The sequence below is a fragment of the Chrysemys picta genome, chromosome 1 (genome assembly GCF_011386835.1).
Source record: "Chrysemys picta bellii isolate R12L10 chromosome 1, ASM1138683v2, whole genome shotgun sequence".
NCBI classification, from domain to species: domain Eukaryota; kingdom Metazoa; phylum Chordata; order Testudines; family Emydidae; genus Chrysemys; species Chrysemys picta.
The window spans coordinates 139,872,206-139,893,428 of record NC_088791.1 but is presented as its reverse complement, the minus strand read 5'-3'; the positions used below and the strand labels follow the sequence as shown (position 1 = coordinate 139,893,428).

General features: G+C 43.0%; 2 protein-coding genes across 4 annotated transcripts; one reads left to right on the top strand and one right to left on the bottom strand.

Annotated features, from left to right (window-relative positions):
• Nucleotides 1-359: 359 nt before the first annotated feature.
• LOC135976448 (uncharacterized) lies at nt 360-2,896 on the bottom strand. Of its 2 annotated transcripts, XM_065571947.1 has the most exons (3): nt 2,715-2,896; nt 1,924-2,637; nt 360-929 (listed from the first exon to the last, which is right to left on the bottom strand). In XM_065571947.1, exons 2-3 carry the CDS (start codon nt 2,498-2,500, stop codon nt 454-456), a joined length of 1,053 nt encoding a protein of 350 aa, XP_065428019.1. In that variant the 5' UTR covers nt 2,501-2,637; nt 2,715-2,896; the 3' UTR covers nt 360-453. The 2 variants fall into 2 exon arrangements, with proteins under 2 accessions (XP_065428019.1, XP_065428010.1); XM_065571938.1 differs by having other exon boundaries at nt 1,924-2,896.
• A 4,106-nt stretch (nt 2,897-7,002) lies between these two features.
• On the top strand, nt 7,003-20,906 carry LOC135976454 (C-type lectin domain family 9 member A-like). Of its 2 annotated transcripts, XM_065571977.1 has the most exons (8): nt 7,003-7,111; nt 12,572-12,667; nt 13,705-13,782; nt 14,202-14,297; nt 16,322-16,489; nt 17,534-17,685; nt 18,471-18,574; nt 20,478-20,906. In XM_065571977.1, exons 2-8 carry the CDS (start codon nt 12,574-12,576, stop codon nt 20,593-20,595), a joined length of 810 nt encoding a protein of 269 aa, XP_065428049.1. In that variant the 5' UTR covers nt 7,003-7,111; nt 12,572-12,573; the 3' UTR covers nt 20,596-20,906. The 2 variants fall into 2 exon arrangements, with proteins under 2 accessions (XP_065428049.1, XP_065428040.1); XM_065571968.1 differs by lacking the exon at nt 7,003-7,111 and having other exon boundaries at nt 11,942-12,667.
• The last annotated feature ends 317 nt before the right edge of the window (nt 20,907-21,223 follow it).

The window sequence follows — 21,223 nt, the reverse complement described above, 5'->3', positions numbered from 1 at the left end:
CCTGTCACCCCTCCTGATCGGGACTGTGTGTATGGGAGGTCTATTTGACTTTGTGGCAGGGGGAGGACGGTTACAGATCCCATGCTGTGTGGCTCTGTGATCCTGTCTAAGGACCGGCGCTTAAGATCTGTAACTGCCCTCCCCCGCCACAAAGTCACAGAGCAACCCACCCCCCCCAACATTACATCAAAACAACCTCCCAGACTAACCGGGGCAACTAGTCACTGCATCACTGCACTGTGTATGTGCCCTGCTGCTGTGCCTGCCCCCGACTATGTACCCTGCCAAAGGAGACTGTCCTGTCCAATTTCCAACCCCCTTTCCCCTCCTCCTCCAAAAGAACATGATTGAAACAGTAGTTAACAGAAACGAATTTTTTATTATCAACTACACATGGCATTGGGAGGTGAAACTTGGACGTGGGCTTGTGTCAGGCGGGAAGGAAAGAACTTTTCAAATTTTGGGAAATGAGAGCCTTCTGCTACTAGAGCTCTCTGCAGGGGTGGAGTGAGAGTTAGCAGGGACTCTGCCGCCTCTCCTTCTTTGCACTTTGGGTGAGGTGGGTATGGGACTTGGTGGCGGGGGAGGGCGGTTAGAGATGGACTGCAGCGGGGCTCTGTCCTCCTGCCTCCGTTCCTGCAGAACATCCACAAGGCGCCGGAGCGTGTCCGTTTGCTCCCTCAGTAGTCCAAGCAGCGTTTGAGTCGCCTGCTGGTCTTCCTGCCGCCACCTCTCCTCCCGATCCATGTTGGCTTGGTGCATTCGGGTCAAGTTCTCCCGCCACTGGGTCTGCTGTGCTGCCTGGGCTTGGGAAGAGGCCATAAGCTCAGAGAACATGTCCTCCCGTGTCCTCTTCTTCCTACGCCTAATCCGCGCTAGCCTCTGGGAGTGTGATTCCAGGCTAGGTTGTGAGACAGTCGCAGACGGGGCTGTGGAAATGGGAAAAAGGGAGTGAATTCCTCTGAAAGATAAATGTAGTTGTGAACAAAGAACATAGTCTTTCTCTGTGAACAAGACCATGCACAGCACCTTTCACATGCGCACTCAGCACAAGGTCGAATTCTCGGCCTTCGCATTCTGTGCCTGGGGTCTTGAACAGCACATTTGAGAAGCGAGGCAGCACAACGGAATTTCTGTTGCAGGCAGACATGGTAAGCCGTACACTTGTGGCAGTTTAAAACTTTTATATTACCACTGGCCTCATTTCACATTTAAATCAATGTCAGTCCCTGCTGCCAGCAATCCGGCAAGCGGGAACTCTGCCCCTGTCCCACCCCCTCGCGGCTGTCCCCGGGAATGATCCCTTTCGGCTGCCCCTCTCCCGCCTCCACCGCGTGGCTGCAAACCAGCGGTGACAGTTCTGTAAAGGAACGGGAAAGCAGTCCCAACACTAACATTCCCCTACCTAATTAAAAGCAGGTCACCATGGCCGACATCACCCTGATGAGGATCTCCGAGAGCGACAAAGAGAGAATGCTCCGGGAAAGCCTCCAAAGACCAGGGCCGTATGCCGCCCTGCTGTGCAGAGCAATGATCCCCGAGTACCTGATAATCTCGTGGCGCGGCAACGTGTCGTACTTCGGAGGACCCAATAAGGCCGCTCTCCCCAAGAACCTCATGCAACGGCTTTCAAGTTACCTCCAGGAGAGCTTCATCGAGATGTCCCAGGAGGATTACTGCTCTATCCCCGCACATATAGACCGCATTTTACTGTAGCTGCAGTAGCAGGGAATACACAGTAGAGCGGCTTGTGCAGGACAATCACTGAAAACCGGACATTGCTAGATTTCTTTTCAAAACTTGCACTGCCCCTTACTAAACCGTTAAGCGCCTAGGGCACACTAATCATGAACAACCCATTCTTTTAATTGTTAATATTCCTGTTTTGTTAAAAATAAATGTTTAGATGTTTACAACACTTACTGGCTGATCCTTCACCAGATTCTGTGTCCGGGGTAATGGCTGGGGACGCTTCGTAGGGGATCTCTGTAAGGGTGATGAAGAGATCCTGGCTGTCGGGGAAATCAGCGTTGTGAGAGCTGCCAACTGCCTCGCCCTCCTCATCTCCTTCCTCATCTTCCCCGTCCCCTAACATGTCTGAGGAACCGGCCGTGGACAGTATCCCATCCTCAGAGTCCACGGTCACTGGTGGGGTAGTGGTGGCGGCAGCACCGAGGATGGAATGCAGTGCCTCGTAGAAACGGGATGTCTGGGGATGGGATCCGGAGCGTCCGTTTGCCTCTTTGGTCTTCTGGTAGCCTTGTCTCAGCTCCTTGATTTTCACGCGGCACTGCGTTGCATCCCGGCTGTATCCTCTCTCTGCCATGTCTTTAGAGATCTTCTCGTAGATCTTTGCATTCCTTCTTTTGGATCGCAGCTCGGAAAGCACGGACTCATCGCCCCACACAGCGATGAGATCCAAGACTTCACGATCAGTCCATGCTGGGGCTCTCTTTCTATTCCCAGACTGCACGGCCATCACTGCTGGAGAGCTCTGCATCGTTGCCAGTGCTGCTGTGCTCGCCACGATGTCCAGACAGGAAATGAGATTCAAACTGGCCAGACAGGAAAAGGAATTCAAATTCAAATTTTCCCGGGGCTTTTCCTGTGTGGCTGGTCAGAGCATCCGAGCTCGCACTGCTGTCCAGAGCGTCAACAGAGTGGTGCACTGTGGGATAGCTCCCGGAGCTATTAGCGTCGATTTCCATCCACACCTAGCCTAATTCGACATGGCCATGTCGAATTTAGCGCTACTCCCCTCGTCGGGGAGGAGTACAGAAGTCGAATTAAAGAGACCTCTATGTCGAACTAAATAGCATCGCAGTGTGGACGGGTGCAGGGTTAATTCGATTTAACGGCGCTAACTTCGACATAAACGCCTAGTGTAGACCAGGCCTTATAGGGGATAATTGTCACAGCAATAATGGGAGAAGAAAGACCCACTGAAATATATTATCTTGTTAGTCATATGAGTTGTAAATAATTATGGCTTCACACATAAATCAGGTAAACTGACAATCTATAGAAATAACGTCAGAACATATGTTTCTTTTGGCAAAGAGGTTTTCTTTGTTTGGAAACCGTATATAACAATACTAGTACAGGAACTTAGTTGGGGAATGAATCTGCTGTGTTTCTCCAGATACAGTGATGGAGAGAGACATAGCCAGCTCTTATCATCATCATCATCATCACATCAAAGGGTGGTAATGCACCTATTCTTTGACTTTAAGGAACATCCGTGACTTCTTCGGCTTTAGCCCCTGCTGCTGCAGCAGGGATTGGAGCTGTCAGCTGCTGCGGCTGCAGCGGGAACTGATGGCTGATGTGATTACAGAGCCATTGGCCATTATCTTTGAAAACTTTCAAAAGGGAATAAGGAGAATCTGGGGGACTACAGACTGGTCAGCTTCACTTCTGTCCCTAGAAAAACCATGGAGCAGGTCCTCAAGGAATCCATTTTGAAGCACTTGGACGAGAGGAAGGTGATCAGGAACAGTCAACATGGATTCACCAAGGGCAAGGCATACCTGACCAACCTGATTTCCTTCTATGATGAGACAACTTGCTCTGTGGACATGGGGAAAATGGTGGATGTGATATACTTTGACTTTAGCAAAATTTTTGATATGGTCTCCCACAGCATTCTTGCCAGCAACTTAAAGAAGTATGGATTGGATTAATGGATTATAAAGTGGATTAAAATGCTAGCTAGATCATAGGGCTCAATGGGTAGTAATCAACGGCTCGATGTCTAGTTGGCAATCGGTATCAAGCGGAGTGCCCCAAGGGTCGGTCCTGGGGCCGGTTTTGTTCAGCATCTTTATTAATGATCTGGATGATGGAATGGATTGCACCCTCAGCAAGTTCATGGATGACACTAAGATGGGGGGAGAGGTAGATATGCTAGAGGGTAAGGATAGGGTACAGAGTGACCTAGACAAATTTGAGAATTGGGCCATAAGAAATCTGATGAGGTTCAACAAGGACAAGTGCAGAGTCATGCACTTAGGACGGAAGAATCCCGTGCACTGCTACAGGCTGGGGACCAACTGGCTAAGCGGCAGTTCTGCAGAAAAGGACCTGGGGATTACTGTGGATGAGAAGCTGCATATGAGTCAACAGTGTTCCCTTGTTGCCAAGAAGGCTAATGGCATATCGGGCTGTATTAGTAGGAACATTGCCAGCAGATCGAGGGATGTGATTATTCCCCTCTATTCAGCACTTGTGAGGCCACATCTGGAGTACTGTGTCCAGTTTTGGGCCCCACACTACAAGAAGGCTGTGGAAAAATTGGAGAGAGTCCAGCGGAGGGCAACAAAAATGATTAGGGGGCTGGAGCACATGACTTATGAGGAGAGGCTTATTTAGTTTGCAGAAGAGAAGAGCGAGATGGGATTTGATAGCAGCCTTCAACTACCTGAAGGGGAGTTCAAAAGAAGTTGGAGTTAGGCTGTTCTCAGTGGTGGCAGATGACAGAACAAGGAGCAGTGGTCTCAAGTTGCAGTGGGGAAGGTCTAGGTTGGATATTAGGAAAAACTATTTCATTAGGAGGGTGGTGAAGCACTGAAATGGGTTACCTATGGAGGTGGTGGAATCTCCATCCTTAGGGATTTTCAAGGTCAGGCTTGACAAAGCCCTGGCTGGGATGATTTAGTTGGTGTTGGTCCTGCTTTGAGCAGTAGGTTGCACTAGATAAGTGTAGATAAGTGAGGTCCCTTCCAATCCTGATATTCTATGATTCTATTATCTAAGACTAGAGGTAGAGCTGTCAGCCCACGTGGTAGGAGCTAAAGCCCACCTGGCGGCAAGGCTCGGGCTGTCAGTTTCCTCCCTCCCACCCAAGGGGCTTGGGCTTTAGTTCCCCTCCTCCGGTTATTTTTAGTAAAAGTCACAGGCAGGTCATGGGCTTCCATAATTTTTTGTTTATTGCCTGTCACTATGGAATATATGTGCAAAATAGTTTCAAAAGTACTTCTTATCTTGTGGCTTGGTTAAAAAAATTGTTGTTCAGCTAATTCAAGATCTTGTCTATGGCAGTGACCAGATCCAGATGCTTCAGAGATAGGTACAAGAAGCCCCTTATCAGAAAACCTGCCTATAGGGAAAATTACTTCCTAACCCCTGTCAGGTAATCCAGGCTTATGCCCTGAAGCATGATGATCCCTTCCAAATTATATTCCCAATTATTTTCATTATCCATATATAGGTCTAATCCTCTTTTGACTCCTCCACTAAGGATGGATTTGGCCTGTTGGGTTTGATTGAATCCAGATTTAGTTGTTTTAAAGGTGCCTGGACATGACCAAAATGTTCACTTTGAAGATTTCATTTCTTAGTATCTTCAGCCTTAAAATAGTCCTGTTAAATGTTGACGTTCACACCTTGAGGGAGCTGAGCTGAGCTGTGGTTGCTGTTCTTTACAGTAGATGGTTTTCTGTAAGGCATAGGGTAGAGGAACAGCTTCAGTTTCATTGTTAAAGCTACTTGCAACAGAAACAGCTACTAACTTCAAGGTTGAAGCTGCCATTTTCAGGGTTCTGTTCTAGTAAACCAATGTTTAGATTCTTTGCAAAACAGAAAAAAAAATTGTGAGAAGAGCCTAAAATGTCATGTTCCATTGTTTTGTGTCTGCTACTTTTCTTGCAGCTATGACTATGAAGTGTGTATTGTGTAATGAGTCAGCCAGCTCTCATATGACAACTTTCCTGGAGGACTGAACCGAAGATCACTGACATAGGTGGAAATACTACTCACTTGCAGGCCCGCCCAGAGGGGGTGGGGTGGCAAGTGGGGCAATTTGCCCCAGGCCCCGGGCCCCGCAGGGGCCCAGCAAGCCCTGGCCCGGCGGCGGTCCAGGTCTTCGGCAGCATTTTGGCGGTGGGTCCTTCGGTGATGCCGAAGACGCGGAGCGACTAAAGGGCCCCACGCCACTGAAATGTCACCGAAGACCCGGACCGCCGCCAGGTGAGTACATGCACCGCAGCTCCCCCGCTTTGCCCCAGGCCCCCTGAATCCTCTGGGCGGCCCTGCTCACTTGCACCAGTATAAGTGATGGCAGAATTTGGCCCACTGTTTTTCCCCACAGAGAGAGTCTCCAAATCTCCAAGATAAAGACTTCCTCTGGGCCTTCTTGTGTGTTCTGTGTCTGATTTGAGTTTAGCTTGCGAGCACCTCAGGGCAAGGTTTGTTTCTATTTCTATGTCTGTGTCCCATACAGAGCTCTGAGACTCTCAGCATTTATTAAATCATCATCTATCACTGCCCCTTCTTCAGATGTGAACAGCTGTTTTGCAGTTTCTTGCCCATTTTCAGAGCTGAGAGATGTAGCAGAGACCACAATCAATACTGCTAGAGACCCAAAAATGTCATCAATGAAAGGCTTCTTTGAAAGTTCTTCCTGTGTTTCCCATTCTAAGGAATAATAACAAGGAGAAGGCTGGATTCCTGACTTGATGCAATGTCACTAATAGGCAACATATCCCAGAATTTACCCATTCAGTCAAGCTAAAGGTTGCCTTCATCTTCTCACTTTCCGTGCTTGACTGCCAAATCGGAAGCTGCTTGTGGGGTGGAAGATGCTGAAACCAACAGTTTTGATGTTGATGGTGGAGAGTCCTGTTTGGGCCCCAAACCAAAAACCACTGAAATCAGTGGGAATCCTTCTGTTGACATCTTTGGCTTTGGAGAGTAAACATGAAAGGTCCTATCCAAGAGCTAAAGCAAGGAGGGTATGTGCTTGGACTTCAGTTGAGTATTTGTTCTGAAAGTTACTGAGCTTCAGAATTTAAGTAACACCAAGTAGCTTTTGAAGTTAAAACAACAGGTGTTGTCAGTGCTGGTTCAAGCATCTGAAGAGGAAAGTCTCTTTGTTCTCAGTGCTTTTGGACAAGGGCCATGCCTCTCTAATCAGCAATATGAACGCTTCCTCTGCGGTTTCAGCCGGAACATTGCAGAACAAATAATTATCCCTCTCTTGGCTGGTGCTGTCCCACTTATAACAGGACACTCGAAGGGTGATATCACACTGCCCATCCCTCTACCTGTGGGCAAAGACAAGGCAAGTACAGGATTTAAAGCCCGGCTTGTAAATCTTCCAACACAAACAAAGGTAATACCAGTTTTTCTCCAGGGGCTTTCCTTTTTACTAAGGTAATTGCTATAGATTACCTCATTACCTATCCTGTAATTCAGGAGATGAATAGCAGTGGCTATAATGAAAGATATCTATAGATATATATGTGTGTGAGTGTGTGTATACGTTACGCTATTTTTTTTCTTGGATAAAGTTTAATACAAACTGCATTGGAAAGTCTTGCAATTATATTATAGTATTTATTTAATGTCTGAGGTGACATTTTCCCCCTCTTACGGACTGAGGCTAAACAATATCAAACAACGTGGGAGAAAGCACGTGGAAATATGATCAAGTATTGTGAGGTGATGAAGTCAATGGGAGTTGAGGGTGCTCAGCATGTTGCAGAATTGGACTCTGTGGCTATGATACTGCGATGTATAATGCATGCGTCAACTGCAGCACCCTGGCACAGCCCAGATGCTTTTAATGGAGCTCCATACATGCATAGCAGTCCATCCGTGCATTGTACATTGTAGGATTAGGCCTATAGATATAGGTACTAGACCTGGTCCCCAAAAGGGAGACAAATATTTTTGTGGAAAGTTTTGTTTTTGTTTTGAATATTTAGAATGTAATTGAAACTTCTTTATAGGTGATTGAAAAATGGGAGGGGGGAAAGATGAAAAATAAAAAAACCCTCATTTGTTTTAATTTTGAAAATTTAGACCAGCTCTAGTTAACCACTATTTATTATTTATATAAAACCATTGATGTGCAGGAAAGATTCCAGAGAGAAAAAGAGAATTCCCTGCCCTGTAGCCCATATAGTCAAATTAGAGAGGAGGAAAAGAGGGAAGTGTTCAAATAGCATGTTTCTTTTCCTGCATTCCATTTCTTCCATAATATTGGTTTCTTTCTAAGATTTGCCTATTTATTTTCATGTTTTCATTGGGTTTGTAAGCCTTGACTTTTTGTATGGTTTTGTTCTCTATTCACCCTCGTCTCCTTTTTTTTTAACTAATTGCTTTTTTGCCCTTACGTTTCTTTCTTTTCTTTCTTTATATTAATTTTATTTTAGTCCTTCCTCTCCTACCATAGAGACAATCCTATATTGGCCAAAGGAATGGACTAGGCGTAACATTTTTCCAAAGGCACCTATACAAGTAGATAGGCAACTAATAGGATTTTGAAAAGCACCTAGGCACTGAACTTCCATGAGCATTATGTGACTGGGTGCTTTTCAAAATCCTATTAGGTGCCTATCTACTTGTTTAGGTGCATACATACCTTTTGAAAATCTGGTCATAAGTGACTTCAGGAGTCTAAGTTCAATATTCAATGTCACTTAGCCATCTAGGAACCTAACTCTCATTGACTTTCAATGACAAAGACACTTTTGAAAATATTACCCTAAATGAATTACAGCTAGATTGTGGTGTCTTTTACACCTCAAATATCTGTGAGTCTATGATTCACTGAACTCTAATAACATGGCCATTAAATGTGCTTTAAATCAAATTCTAAAAGATTACAGAACTACGAATACTAGTGATTGGATTCTGGGAGGTGCTGAATGACTCTTAATCTACTCTGAAATCCCTATGAAGTCAGCAGGCGATGAAGGAGATCTGCAATTCACAAAACTGGTTACTAACACTACAATTCTATGCAATTTATCTGCAGTGGACAACTGGGGACGCAGATTTTTTGTTACATACTCTCCAGCTGGTGCCTCTTAGGGGATCAAGTGCAAAGGATCTCTGTAAATAATTATTTTGAATGAGCATTGTTTAATGACATATAGAAAAGGAAGATGGAAAGACATAGCATTAGGATGTCTTATCTATCACCCTTCAGTGAACTGTTCTCTGCAGTCTACCTTACAAGGCTTTAAAACTGGCCTGGACAAATTACTCAGGTTTTAACTGGCTCAAGCCACATTATACATCATGGGATCTTGTAAGAAACCTTGAGGCCCCCAATGTTAACCTTTTTCTGTGATGAAAAGTGACCATTTACTTCTACTCTGCTTTCTGCCTTGTACCCAGATTTTGATCCATTACTACACTGTGCCTTTCCTCCCATAACGACTTAGCCTCTTGTGCAGGACCTTCTCAAAGGCCTTTTTAAAGTCTACAGAGATTATGTCAGCTGGTTCTCATGAAGAATTCTAAAAGATTCATGAGACATGATTATCCTTTGCAGAATCTGTGCTGGTTAGACCCTATCAGATCATGATCTTCCAGATGTTTTGTTATTGTTTTAAATATCTTTACAACCAATTTACTGGGCAGAGATATAAGTCTTGCTGATCTATATTTTCCCGGATCTCCCCTAAAGCCTTTTTCAAATACAGGTACAACATTTGCTACCCTCAAATTCTGTTTTTAATGAGAGATGGCATATTTTTGTTAGCAGCTTCTCAGCTAATTCCTACTTGGGCTCCTTCAGAACTCTGAGATGTACCATCTGGGCCTGGTGACTTACTGATTTATAAATAATTAGGTGGCCCCAGCACCTCTTCCTCCCACAGTTCAATCCCTTTTACCAGAAAATGGCAGGTCAGGGTAGGAATCTGCACAACATCCTCTGTGGTGAAGACTGATGCGAAGAAATCATTTAGCTTTTCAGCAATATCTCATTCTTAATTGCTCCCTATAACTACTGATTATTCAGCAGATCCACAGATTCTTTTATAGGCTTCCTGCTTCTGCTAATTTCCTTTTTATTGCCTGCTGTAATTTATGATCCTCTTTATTGCCATCAGTAGAGTCAGATTTCCAAATTTTGAAGTAACTCTCTTTGGCTTGAATTGCCTGTAGAATCCTACCATGTAGCCATATTGGCTTATTCCTTGCTTTCTGGTTCTTTTTTCGTTTAATGGATTTGTAGAGCAAAATATGGGGATTAAAACATGTAGTCCGTAGTTTTCAATAAAAATAAAAAAGTGTTTTTGTTGCTTGCTTTTCAACATCCTTTGAGTAAGACATGGAGGTAACCAAAGTATATTCATTTTCACACAAAAAAATTGTTAAGGTAAAGTTAAAGTTGTGGGGACACAGTATAAATATAGTCTTCCAAGAACATTAGAACTAAACCAACCTCAAATAAAACAAACATCACACACAGGAACCCCAGGAAATACAGAAGCTTGAAAGTGGATCCAGTGATTTTCAGAGGGCTTCTTGGGTGTTCTTCTTTGCTACAGACAGGGCCATCTCCAGATTTTTTGCCACCCCAAGCGGCGAAGAAAAACAACATTAACCCAATTGAGCTGCTGCCGAAGTGCCGCTGAAGAGGAAGAGAGGGAGTGAAGGACCCGCTGCTGAATTGCCGCCGAAGATCCGCACCTGCCATCCAAACAACAGATGGACTGATGCCCCTTTCTATTGGCTGCCCCAGGCACCTACTTCCTTCGCTGGTGCCTGGACCGGCTCTGGCTACAGATCTCAGATCTCACCAAGACCACAGAAATGGGGAGTGCTGTTTTGATTTCTATTCCCACCAGTTCCTCCTGGTTTCTTCAGATTCCCTTCCCATGTTCACATTCCCTCCCACATGCAAGGAGCAAGTCTTCCTTCCTATAGGTATCAGAGATCCAATGCTGAAATGATGAGTGGAAGGGGAGAATGGGCTAGAACAGGAAGCTTATGTGGAGAATAGGGAGGGGACATTCCCCCAGAGAGTTCTGTAAAAGAGGAAAAATCCTCACAAATAAACCAGTTTGGAAAGTGGGATATTTCCATGGAAAGCTTTGACTATTAATTGAAAAACCAAAAACATTTTTAGTTTTTGTCAGAAAATGTTTAATTGTACTAGTGGTTTTTGTTTTGTCAGTTTTTTGCACAAAATTTTCTGTGCATGGATGAAAATTTTTAGGATTGGATTTTGAATTTTCTTCCTAAAAAAAAAGGAAAGCAGATCCTTTCCTCAAATGTTTATGTTCGGTCAAAACCCCAATTTTCCATTGCAAAAAAGTTATGATGGAAAATTTTCAACTGGCTCTATCAGCAAACTTCAGGGAATTTAGCATTTCCCTTTTTGTGACTTTCAGTGGAAAATTTCTTTTCCCTTATTGACAAAGATCCTCAGTAATCAGGTTTCATTGTGAGCTCTCCTTGCAAAGAAATGGGCTAACAACTGTTTTCTTTTTTAAATGAGCAGCAATCGCCATCAGTCACTTGATCTCTAGCGGTGTCTAGTAAATTAAATTGTATTTATTTATGTTTTTTAATTACATGGGAAAAAGAAAATGTCTACAAGAATATTTGAACTATAATGAAAAGTAATATTTTTAGGGTAGAAATCTGACAAACAAGTTGTTCCAAATTACTTCAAATTTTGCAGAAAATTTTTACCTTGGACCTAGTTGTCTCCTATCAATTTTAAGTCAAAGTTGCTTTTTTGGTGATTTATGTGGAGCCTCAAAATTGAACTTCTAATGGAAACTAAATTGCATCAGTAATTAGGTAGGGCCTGCATCATTCTATAATATTTACATTAAAAAAAAATACAGGCAGTTACCAGTATCAGAAGGAGATAAAGTGCTCTATTCTTCACATGTTCTTATGCAACCCTCATCACCATATACCTGAGTACCTTTCAGTGGAGCACTAAGGGAGGTGAGGAGGTGACTAACATCTGTCACATACAGTTTGTTCTTTTCTTCTCCCCTGCCCTGGGGAAAATTGTGTGAAAAGTGTAGTTTGGAGGGGTGTGTGTGTTGTTTTCCTTTAAAATAAATATGTTTATATGTTTATGTTAGCCAAGACAAAGTTTGAGATGTGCGCCTTCACTTGTAGTAGAAGGTGGTGATATTTGAGGTGGTTCTTAGTTCCTGTGGAAGTTTGCTCCATGATCTGGAATTGGCCCCGAAAAAGCTCTTTCTCCTGTATAGAAAGTTCCATTGTGCCAAAGAAGCAGAGTTGTTGGTCACATGGCCTGATTCTGGAGCTTCAGGCAATCTCTTAGGTGTTGTGGGGCCAGGTATTGAGCACCATGAAGATAGGGACTGAGATCTTTAATTTGAACTGACATTCTATAGGAAGCCAGTAGAGTGAGTGGAGGACTGGTGTGAGGTGCTTATGGCAGCCTGTGTTGTTGAGGAGACAGGCTGCATCGTTCTGTAGTAGTTGGAGTGTCCTGAGGCTGATGGCTTCATGCCCAGCTACAGAGCATTGCTAGCCCAACCAGGAGGTGACAAAAGTGTGTATATGTGAGGCCAAATGATCACCCACTGGGATGAGATGGAGTGGCCTAGCCATAAATGGTAGAATATGTTTCTTCTGGCCTTTGTTATGTGGGAGGTAAGTGTCCGAGAGCAACGCAGGAGCACTCATACCGAGCAACTGAGCAGGCTGTCCTGTTACATTGCTCCTGTTCATGTTGATGCTTTTACTGACTCTAAAAGCTCATTTCACTGAGGTACAAATCCCAATATTCATCTCAGTTCACTAACCCCATCTCTGGAATTTCTATCCCATAACCCACCAGAAATGAGTGAGCAGTCAGTGACCTATGTGGACCTCAGATTTCATACTCCTGCAGAGCAGAAGAGAAAACGAAGACCAAAGCATGCCAGGGTCACAGGTACTGTATATTTATAATCTCCCGAATCTATGTCTAACATTATGCTTTTAGCCCCACTCAAATCTCCTTCTTGAACTTTAGCCTACAAACCCTAACATTATATATCAAGAATCCGTGTTAGAGTTCAGGCCTTTGATCTGCAGTTTTGGAGAACAGGTAATCCCAGTCAATGGCCCTCTCCTTAGGGTGTAGCTTCAGAAGGTCAGTTTTTTTTGAAGATAGCAGAAAATAATAAGAAACAAATGTTGTACTCACCACTTTTCTATGTGCTTCTGTCCATCCCATACTTTAACTAGCTACAGCCTTTGGGCCAAATCCTGATGTCCTTACTAAATTTTACTCAGTATTACTAGGCCATTACTGCAGGGAAAAAAAATTCTGGGCCAGATTCTGATTCCTTTCCTTATTCATATTCACAGAATAAGATACAACTCAACATGAGTCACAACTGAAGAATCTGACTCTTAGAGAATTCACCCCTTGTTCTGTTCATGACTTATCTGAGAAGAGGCTTCTATTTTTAAAAAATGGGTTTCCATATGAAATTATTCAGTGTGTAGTTTTTGTTCCAAGCTTGGAGTAGGCTGTCAACTATTTGCAGTGGCTACTGCTTCAAGAATTCACTCTTCATACTTCACTATTGGATCAATATGATTGGTCACCTAAGTCACATGCTATTGTTTCTGCTTCCTAATTGGATAACTCTGATAAAGGTCAAACTGGAAATCTGACACAAATTTTGAACAATGTGTGTAATTAACCAGTGAAACAGATTACCAAGGAATGTGATAATTCTCCCCCATTTAGAGTCTTTTAATGAAGATTTACTCTCTTTCTAAAAGATATGGTCCAATTCAATCACAAGTTATTGGTCTTGGAAACAGGGATTACTGGGTGAGGTTCTATGGCCTGTATTACATTATGCAGGAACTCAGACCTGATGCTCATAATGGTGTCTTCTAGCCTTAACATCTATGAAGTTATTTATGTTCCCACCTACTGTGATGACAATTTCATAGAGCTGTCTTTCCATCCAGAAACCAACTCTGAACTGAAGTTTCACACTCCTTCAAAGCAGCAGAGGCAGCAAAAATCTACAAGTGCAGAGAGCAAAGGTATTATGCACTATGAGCTTCTGGATCCTTACTTTCTTTTATCAAAGTGTTCATAGTCAAACATCCTCCTCCTTGTGTAGCTGCTGTCCATGGCCTCATGTTTAAGGAACAATAACATTTTGTCTACTGTGGAAGGAAATGGCATGTTAATGGGAGCTCACTTTGGACCACACTGTGCCAATGCCTGGGCAGAAATTGGGATGTGACAGATCTGGACTTCCCCAGGAACGACTGTTTTCTCCACATCTTTTCAATTCACGCAAGATTTGTTGAGCACATATTCAATAGCTATTATTATTGGATTGGTTTAGCTCCATAGAGGTGGGTTCTGGCTTTGGTAGACTGGTGTGGCTGAGAGCTCTGATCTGATCCCAGAGACCTAGCCATGTTTATTTCATTTTCTCTCTTATTTCTGTTAGAATCTCCTTCTCCAACTTCACCATGGCTCATTACAGTGATTCTGGGACTCCTCTGCCTGGCTTTGCTAGTAACTGCAGGGGTTTTGGGTGCCATGGGTAAGTATTTGCCAAGAAGGCAACAAAACATCTGAACCATTATAACATGTAGAAAGGATCTTCTAATACAGGGGTCGGCAACGTTCGGCACACGGCTTGCCAGGGTAAGCACCCTGGCGGGCCCAGCCAGTTTTATTTACCTGTTGACTTGGCAGGTTCAGCCGATCGCGGCCCCCACTGGCTGTGGTTCGCCGTCCCGGGCCAATGGGGGTGGCGGGAAGCGGCGCGGGCAAGCGATGTGCTGGCCGCGGCTTCCCGCCACGCCCATTGGCCCGGGACGGCGAACCACAGCCAGTGGGGGCCGCGATCGGCCGAACCTGCCGTGTCAGCAGGTAAATAAAACTGGCCAGGCCCGCCAGGGTGCTTACCCTGGCGAGCCGCGTGCTGAACGTTGCCGACCCCTGTTCTAATAAGTATTTGAGTGATGTGTATAAATGCATATGTGAGACACTGTCACAGTTTGCATTACTTTGTGAAAAACAACTGGTATTCAGAACCTGTTGCCTGCCAAGCTGTGATTTGAATTTTACCAGTAAAACATGCATGAAGCTGAGATGCAGCTTCAGCTCTGAATCCTAGGGAAAGGGATGGTACCAAGAATCCTTCTGAGTTAAGACTAAAGTTGATTTGAAACTCTAATTGACTACAGTTTATATGTGGTTAGAAATGGCATCATGACTAGGACTGGGTGAATTTTTTTCAGTGAGTATTTTATTAGCCAAAAAAATGCATTTTTCCATGCACTGAAACTATTAGAGAATTCGCATAGAATATTTTTGGTCAAAAATTTTGATTTTTTTTTAAGTTAAATTATTTGTTTCAATGATTTATTTCAAAAGGAAAAGTATGAAAAATACCTGAAAATGAAACTAAAGGGAGAACTGAAAAAAAAAATATTTTGGATTGAAAATCACCCCTAAAAGTGAAACACAACCCCCCCAATTTTTTGTTTTGTTTCAGTTTTTTCATTTTATTTTGGCTGCCTTTAGATGTGAAATTAATTTTGTTGGGGTTCTTTTTGTTTTGTTTTGGTGAGAAAAACTGAAAAAAAAATAAGTTTTGGTTAAAAAGTAATCAATTTTTGTTCGAGATTTTCAGCTCCAAACCAAAAAATTAATGATTCATTCAGCTCTAATCATGATACAGAACTGCGTGGCTCCATATTTTGTGTTTTTGAATGGTTTCCTGATTTTTCAATTTTGCCCAGTTTACCAGTCCAAAAGAGAAAGGGGCCTTCATTCTGTTCTCACTTACATCAGTATAAATTATAAGAATAGCTAGCCAGGAAATTAAAACAAAAATGACATTTTGACAAAAACATCTTTGGCACATATTTTAAACCCATGGAGATTGTTTTGTAAATAGCAAAGCAGTGTTACACCAATTCCTTAATTCCTTTAACATCAGAATAAAACTGAAATTCCACATTGTGGATTAACACACAGGGAGACATGTAACCCACGCTCATTAGTGGGTTACATGTCCCCCTGTGTGCTAATCCACAGAGGATATGACTTGTTACAGCCCAGGACTAGTGACCTTTCTGTCTTTGGGTATGTCTATGCTATGAAGACTGTACCAGCATAGCTAAATTGCCATAGCTATGCCGGCATAACCCCGAAGTGTAGATGTGACCCACTCCGATGGAAGGAGTTTTTCCATTAGAATAGAAACACCCTCCCCTGCCCCAAATGATGGTAGCTGCGTAGCATTCTTCCATTTACATAGCTGTATCTGTGCTGGGGGTTAAGTTGGCAAAATTATGTCATTTAGTGGAATGTTTTTTTGCACTCCTGACTACTGTAGCTATGTTGACCTATCCTTCCAGGGTAGACCAAGTCGTTAACTCAAGTTGTAGCAGGTCATGCTTTTAGCTCAGAAGGTCTCCAATTCAATCCCCAGTGTGTAAGCCATAATGACAACTGTCACAATTGCTGTTAGCATCCTTATAATGCAAAAGGCAAATCATTTATGTAAGTGTATTTAATTTTGTTTTAACTGATTTCTTGGGATGTGGATTTAAGTTCTCCAGGCTTCCCATCAAGTGAGAAGACAGAATGAGGAACTTATCCAGAAACAGGCTATTCTGAAAAACTTCACCCAGTTACAGGAAACCCTGAAAAACTGCACGCAGCAAAGAGATGATCTCCAAGCCAATAACACAGAACTCTCAAATGTTGTGAATAGGGAAGGTATCGATCAGAGCTCACTCTTCTGTTATATCCTTTATGGTAATATTGTTGCTTAATCAGAATCCAGTTCTCCTTGTCCTTATTAACAACAAAAGGTACTTCTGTCCCTCTGCACAAAATGTACAAGGGCCTCATCTAAGTATTAATTACATGGAAAGCCACAAACAAATCTTAGCAAAAACATGGTGTCCTTAATAGTGGACATAATCAATGATCCCTGGCTCACTAGCTTCGAAGTACAGAAACCTGGGCGGCTCCTTCCCAACTTACATCTCTCAGTGGTACAAGGGAAAGACACTGATAAACAGAGGGATTTTGACGAATGCAAGAGACAAATAGGCTGCTGCACAGAGAAATCCTCATTCCCTCCCACAGCACTGACACTGCGTTAGCTTGGATATCAGGTTTTCATCCTAGTCAACATCATCATTGCCATCACTTTGAAAACCAGGCCATGATGGTGATGACTCATCTGCAGCAGAAGCAAGTTGTTTAGAAAGGCATCTCACTGTTGCTACCTACTGCACGATTGCTTTTTGTGAGGAGGACAATGCTGTGCTGGTTGTTCCTACGTGAGGATTTCTCCCTCTCTCCATTAGTGCTCTCATTACCTTTCTTGTTCATTGTGATCTGTATGGAGCTGGATGGGAAACAGGTTTCCTGTCCCATGAGCACTTTTGAGAATTCAAAATTTTCCCATTTCATGTTGGGATAAAACCGAGACCTTTCAAAGTTTTCCATAAAAAAACAGAGAACCCCCTGAGTAGCCAATAGCCTGGAGTTGAGGGGACTCACACGGGATGAGGAGAACCAGGGTTAAGTCTCTGCTCTGCCTGAATCAGAAAAGGGCCTTGACCCATGTATCCCATATCCTAGGTTATTTTGGGGGCACCCACATCAGCTTCATCCTAGCTGGCGAGACAAACACTCCATTCCCCGTGAGAAATATACACACTAGCTAGTACATGGTGACATTCGTTATCAAACTGCATCGCACCCATCAATGGAGAAATATGACAGGTCTATATTACTCTCTTTGTCAAGGAGATAAATGCAGCTCCTGCCCTCAGAGCTGGATACATCATAGAGGGAAGTGTTACCGTTTTACTAATGAAAGGAGTTCCTGGCAGAAGAGTAAAAAATACTGCTCGTCTCATGGCTCCAGACTGCTGAGGATAGAGAACAAGGAAGAACTGGTAGGGAATTTACCTTTTGCCTTATTTTCCTGTATTTTCCAAACTACACCTGCCTGATATCCATTTGGTGGGGAAGTGGGATAAGGGTATAAAATGAAAAATAACACTGGCAGGGTAAAATGACCCTCTAAACTGCTTGTGTTGTATTCAGAGCTGTGTCCCCAAGAGACACTGGGCAGATTTTGGGCACCAGAGAAGGAGTGAATCCAAATTTTATCACTGACTTTGGGACTGATTAAAGGGAGTGTGATGGCCTAGTCTTGGGATTAACGCTCTGCATAGCATGAGGAAAGCACAGAGTCCTTTCCTAGGGTCTGAGTCTCCTCTCACTCCATCGTGAATCAGGACTTCCTCCACTGAAGTCAATGAAATGAAATCCATCAAGAATAAAATCAAGCTTTGTCTCTTTTTAACAGAAGCTGGAAATGCTGTTGGGTTAGTGTCTGTGCTGCTTGGGAAGAGAACTCCTCTTGTCTCCCATTAGTGATACCCCTGGCTGATTAGACAATTGTTTTGACTTGTTCTGCAGGTATCCTATCAGTTCTTCTCAGCCAGAAGAGTAGCTGTGATGCTTCCCTGGAGGGACAGGTGCAGATCAAATTGGGCAAAAATCTCAGAAAATCTATGGTTAACTATTTTGGAAAAAATGGGGTGTGATTGGCCAATGTAAGGACATTATGACACACTGGTCCCTATTGTGACACATCAACCTCATTCTCATTCCTGGTATCCATACACCTACCAAAGGGGATTGATGTAAATGATTTAGTCTTGTTCCCAAACAGGATTTCATAAACGGACTGGCATGTTTTCACTGGATTGGACTATGTCGTAAGATAGTTGGTACAAGCTGGATGTGGGAGGATGGCACAGCTCATTTCACTGACCTGTAAGTCTCTGGCAGATCTAGAAGTTGTTCACTTGTGTTTTACATCCTTGTGCATTTCTTACCGAATTTGCAGTCTGGCACTGCTACTGAACTTGTAGAATTATTGTGTATTTTTTACTTTTACAAATTCTCACAGGAAGGAGTGGTGCTATTTGGATTTTTTAAATCTAAATGAATAAACATAATAAAACAATTGAATAACATTAACAGTGGTAGCTGTAACTCTCTGAGAGCTACATATAAATATAGACATTCACAAATATTCTAAAAGGGGATATTTCAAAGCTGAAACACTGACTAAGGGTGATGCCACCATTACACTTAATGAGGAAAAGAAGAGAATACCCTCCTACCTCTGAACATTAAATTGCACAACATAAGAACATAAGAATGGCCATACTGGGTCAGACAAAAGGTCCATCCAGCCCAATATCCTGTCTAACTGACAGTGACCAATGACAGGTGCCCCAGAGGGAGTGAACCTAACAGGTAATGATCAAGTGATCTGTCTCCTGCCATCCTTCTCCACTCTCTGACAAACAGAGGCTAGGGACACCATTCCTTACCCATCCTGGCTAATATCCATTAATGGACTTAGCTCCCTGAATTTATCTAGCTGTCTTTTAAACCCTGTTATAGTCCTAGCCTTCACAACCTCCTCAGGCAAGGAGTTCCACAGGTTGACTGTGCGCTGTGTGAAGAAGAACTTCCTTTAATTTGTTTTAAACCTGCTGCTCATTAATTTCATTTGGGGGCCCCTAGTTCTTATATTATGGGAACAAGTAAATAACTTTTCCTTATTCACTTTCTCCACACCACTCATGATTTTATATACGTCTATCATATCCCCCCTTAGTCTCCTCTTTTCCAAGCTGAAGAGTCCTAGCCTCTTTAATCTCTCCTGATATGGGACCTGTTCCAAACCCCTAATCATTTTAGTTGCCCTTCTCTGAACCTTTTCTAATGCCAGTATATCTTTTTTGAGATGAGGAGACCAAATCTTTATGCAGTATTCAAGATGTGGGCGTACCATCGATTTATATAAGGGCAATAAGATATTCTCCGTCTTATTCTCTATCACTTTTTGAATGATTCCTAACATCCTGTTTGCTTTTTTGACTGCCGCTGCACACTGCGTGGACATCTTCAGAGAACTATCCACGATGACTCCAAGATCTCTTTCCTGATTAGTTGTAGCTAAATTAGCCTCCATCATATTGTATGTATAGTTGGGGTTATTTTTTCCAATGTGCATTACTTTCCATTCATCCACATTAAATTTCATTTGCCACTTTGTTGCCCAACCACTTAGTTTTGTGAGATCTTTTTGAAGTTCTTTAGAGTCTGCTTTGGTCTTAACTATCTTGAGCAGTTTAGTATCATCTGCAAACTTTGCCACCTCACTGTTTACCCCTTTCTCCAGATCATTTATGAATGAGTTGAATAGGCATGGTCCTAGGACTGACCCTTGGGGAACACCACTAATTACCCCTCTCCATTCTGAAAATTTACCATTTATTCCTACCCTTTGTTCCCAGTCTTTAAACCAGTTCTCAATCCATGAAAGGATCTTCCCTCTTATCCCATGACAACTTAATTTACATAAGAGCCTTTGGTGAGGGACCTTGTCAAAGGCTTTCTGGAAATCTAAGTAAACTATGTCCACTGGATCCCCCTTGTCCACATAGAAAACGAGAGACCATCTCAGCTAAACTAATAATCTCACATCAAAAAATTCCAAATCACAAAGAAATGCTTTTCATAGCTCAGCTTGTAGGACATGTTATTCTGAGAAGTGAAATTAATAGGCAACCCCTATATTTAGGCAGCCAAATGCAATGACACTGTTTGTGATTTTACAAAAATGGCATGGCTGAGTGTTAAATGTAGCTTTCCACCCCAGGTTCCAAGTAAAGAGGAAAGAGCCTGGAGCATCCTGTGCACTTTTGAAGGCAGGAGAAGCCACCTCCTATAATTGTACTGAACAATATCGCTGTATTTGTGAGAAGAGAGCTGCTTAGCTGAAGCCTGCTGAACAACACAAGAAGATCACAGCATCCGTGCGACACATATCCTCGGATGTTCCAAAGAGAAAGGGAAATCACAACCCCTTTGATTTGCTGTGTTACCATTCAGACTGAGGGGCTGCAGTTTCAGGTGATAAAACACACAGCAGACTGTCAAGAAGCAGGGCAGAGACCCCAAACTGGAATCTTCTCCAGCCAACCAGAGCACTCCACCATACTGAATGACTGTCATTCCCATCTGGGTTGATAAGAGTTGATTTCAGAGTCCATTAGTGCAAATATTAATAAATACTTTGTAAAAAAAATATAGAGTGGTGTTTGTGCACTGTTTTACAGAAAAATACAATTTGCCCCAAAGAGCTTACAGTGTAAATTCAAACAAAATACAATAAATGAGGCTCATACAGAGACAAAAGAGGAATGGGAGAGGAAGACAGGCATTCATAATAGTGAGAATCTCCATCTTGGTGACTGGGGATTGAGCTGGGGATGTCTAGAGCTAAAAGCCTGAGTCAGAGAAATAACTCCCCAGCTGGCAGCTGTAACACACTCTCATGCTCTGTGGGTTGGGCACACAGAGGTATATGTCACTCACACTGAACAGTGGGTTACATACTTTCCC

What these genes read in the sequence shown, in the direction of transcription:
- LOC135976448 (XM_065571938.1), bottom strand. Translation starts at nt 2,500, where the DNA reads ATGCAGAGCTCTCCAGCAGTGATGGCCGTGCAGTCTGGGAATAGAAAG. An exon ending in ATCTGGTGAAGGATCAGCCA is followed by an intron (nt 930 to 1,923) that starts GTAAGTGTTGTA and finishes CCATTTCCACAG; the next exon opens with CCCCGTCTGCGACTGTCTCA.
- LOC135976454 (XM_065571977.1), top strand. Translation starts at nt 12,574, where the DNA reads ATGAGTGAGCAGTCAGTGACCTATGTGGACCTCAGATTTCATACTCCT. An exon ending in TACAAGTGCAGAGAGCAAAG is followed by an intron (nt 13,783 to 14,201) that starts GTATTATGCACT and finishes TATTTCTGTTAG; the next exon opens with AATCTCCTTCTCCAACTTCA. An exon ending in AGGGGTTTTGGGTGCCATGG is followed by an intron (nt 14,298 to 16,321) that starts GTAAGTATTTGC and finishes TGTGGATTTAAG; the next exon opens with TTCTCCAGGCTTCCCATCAA.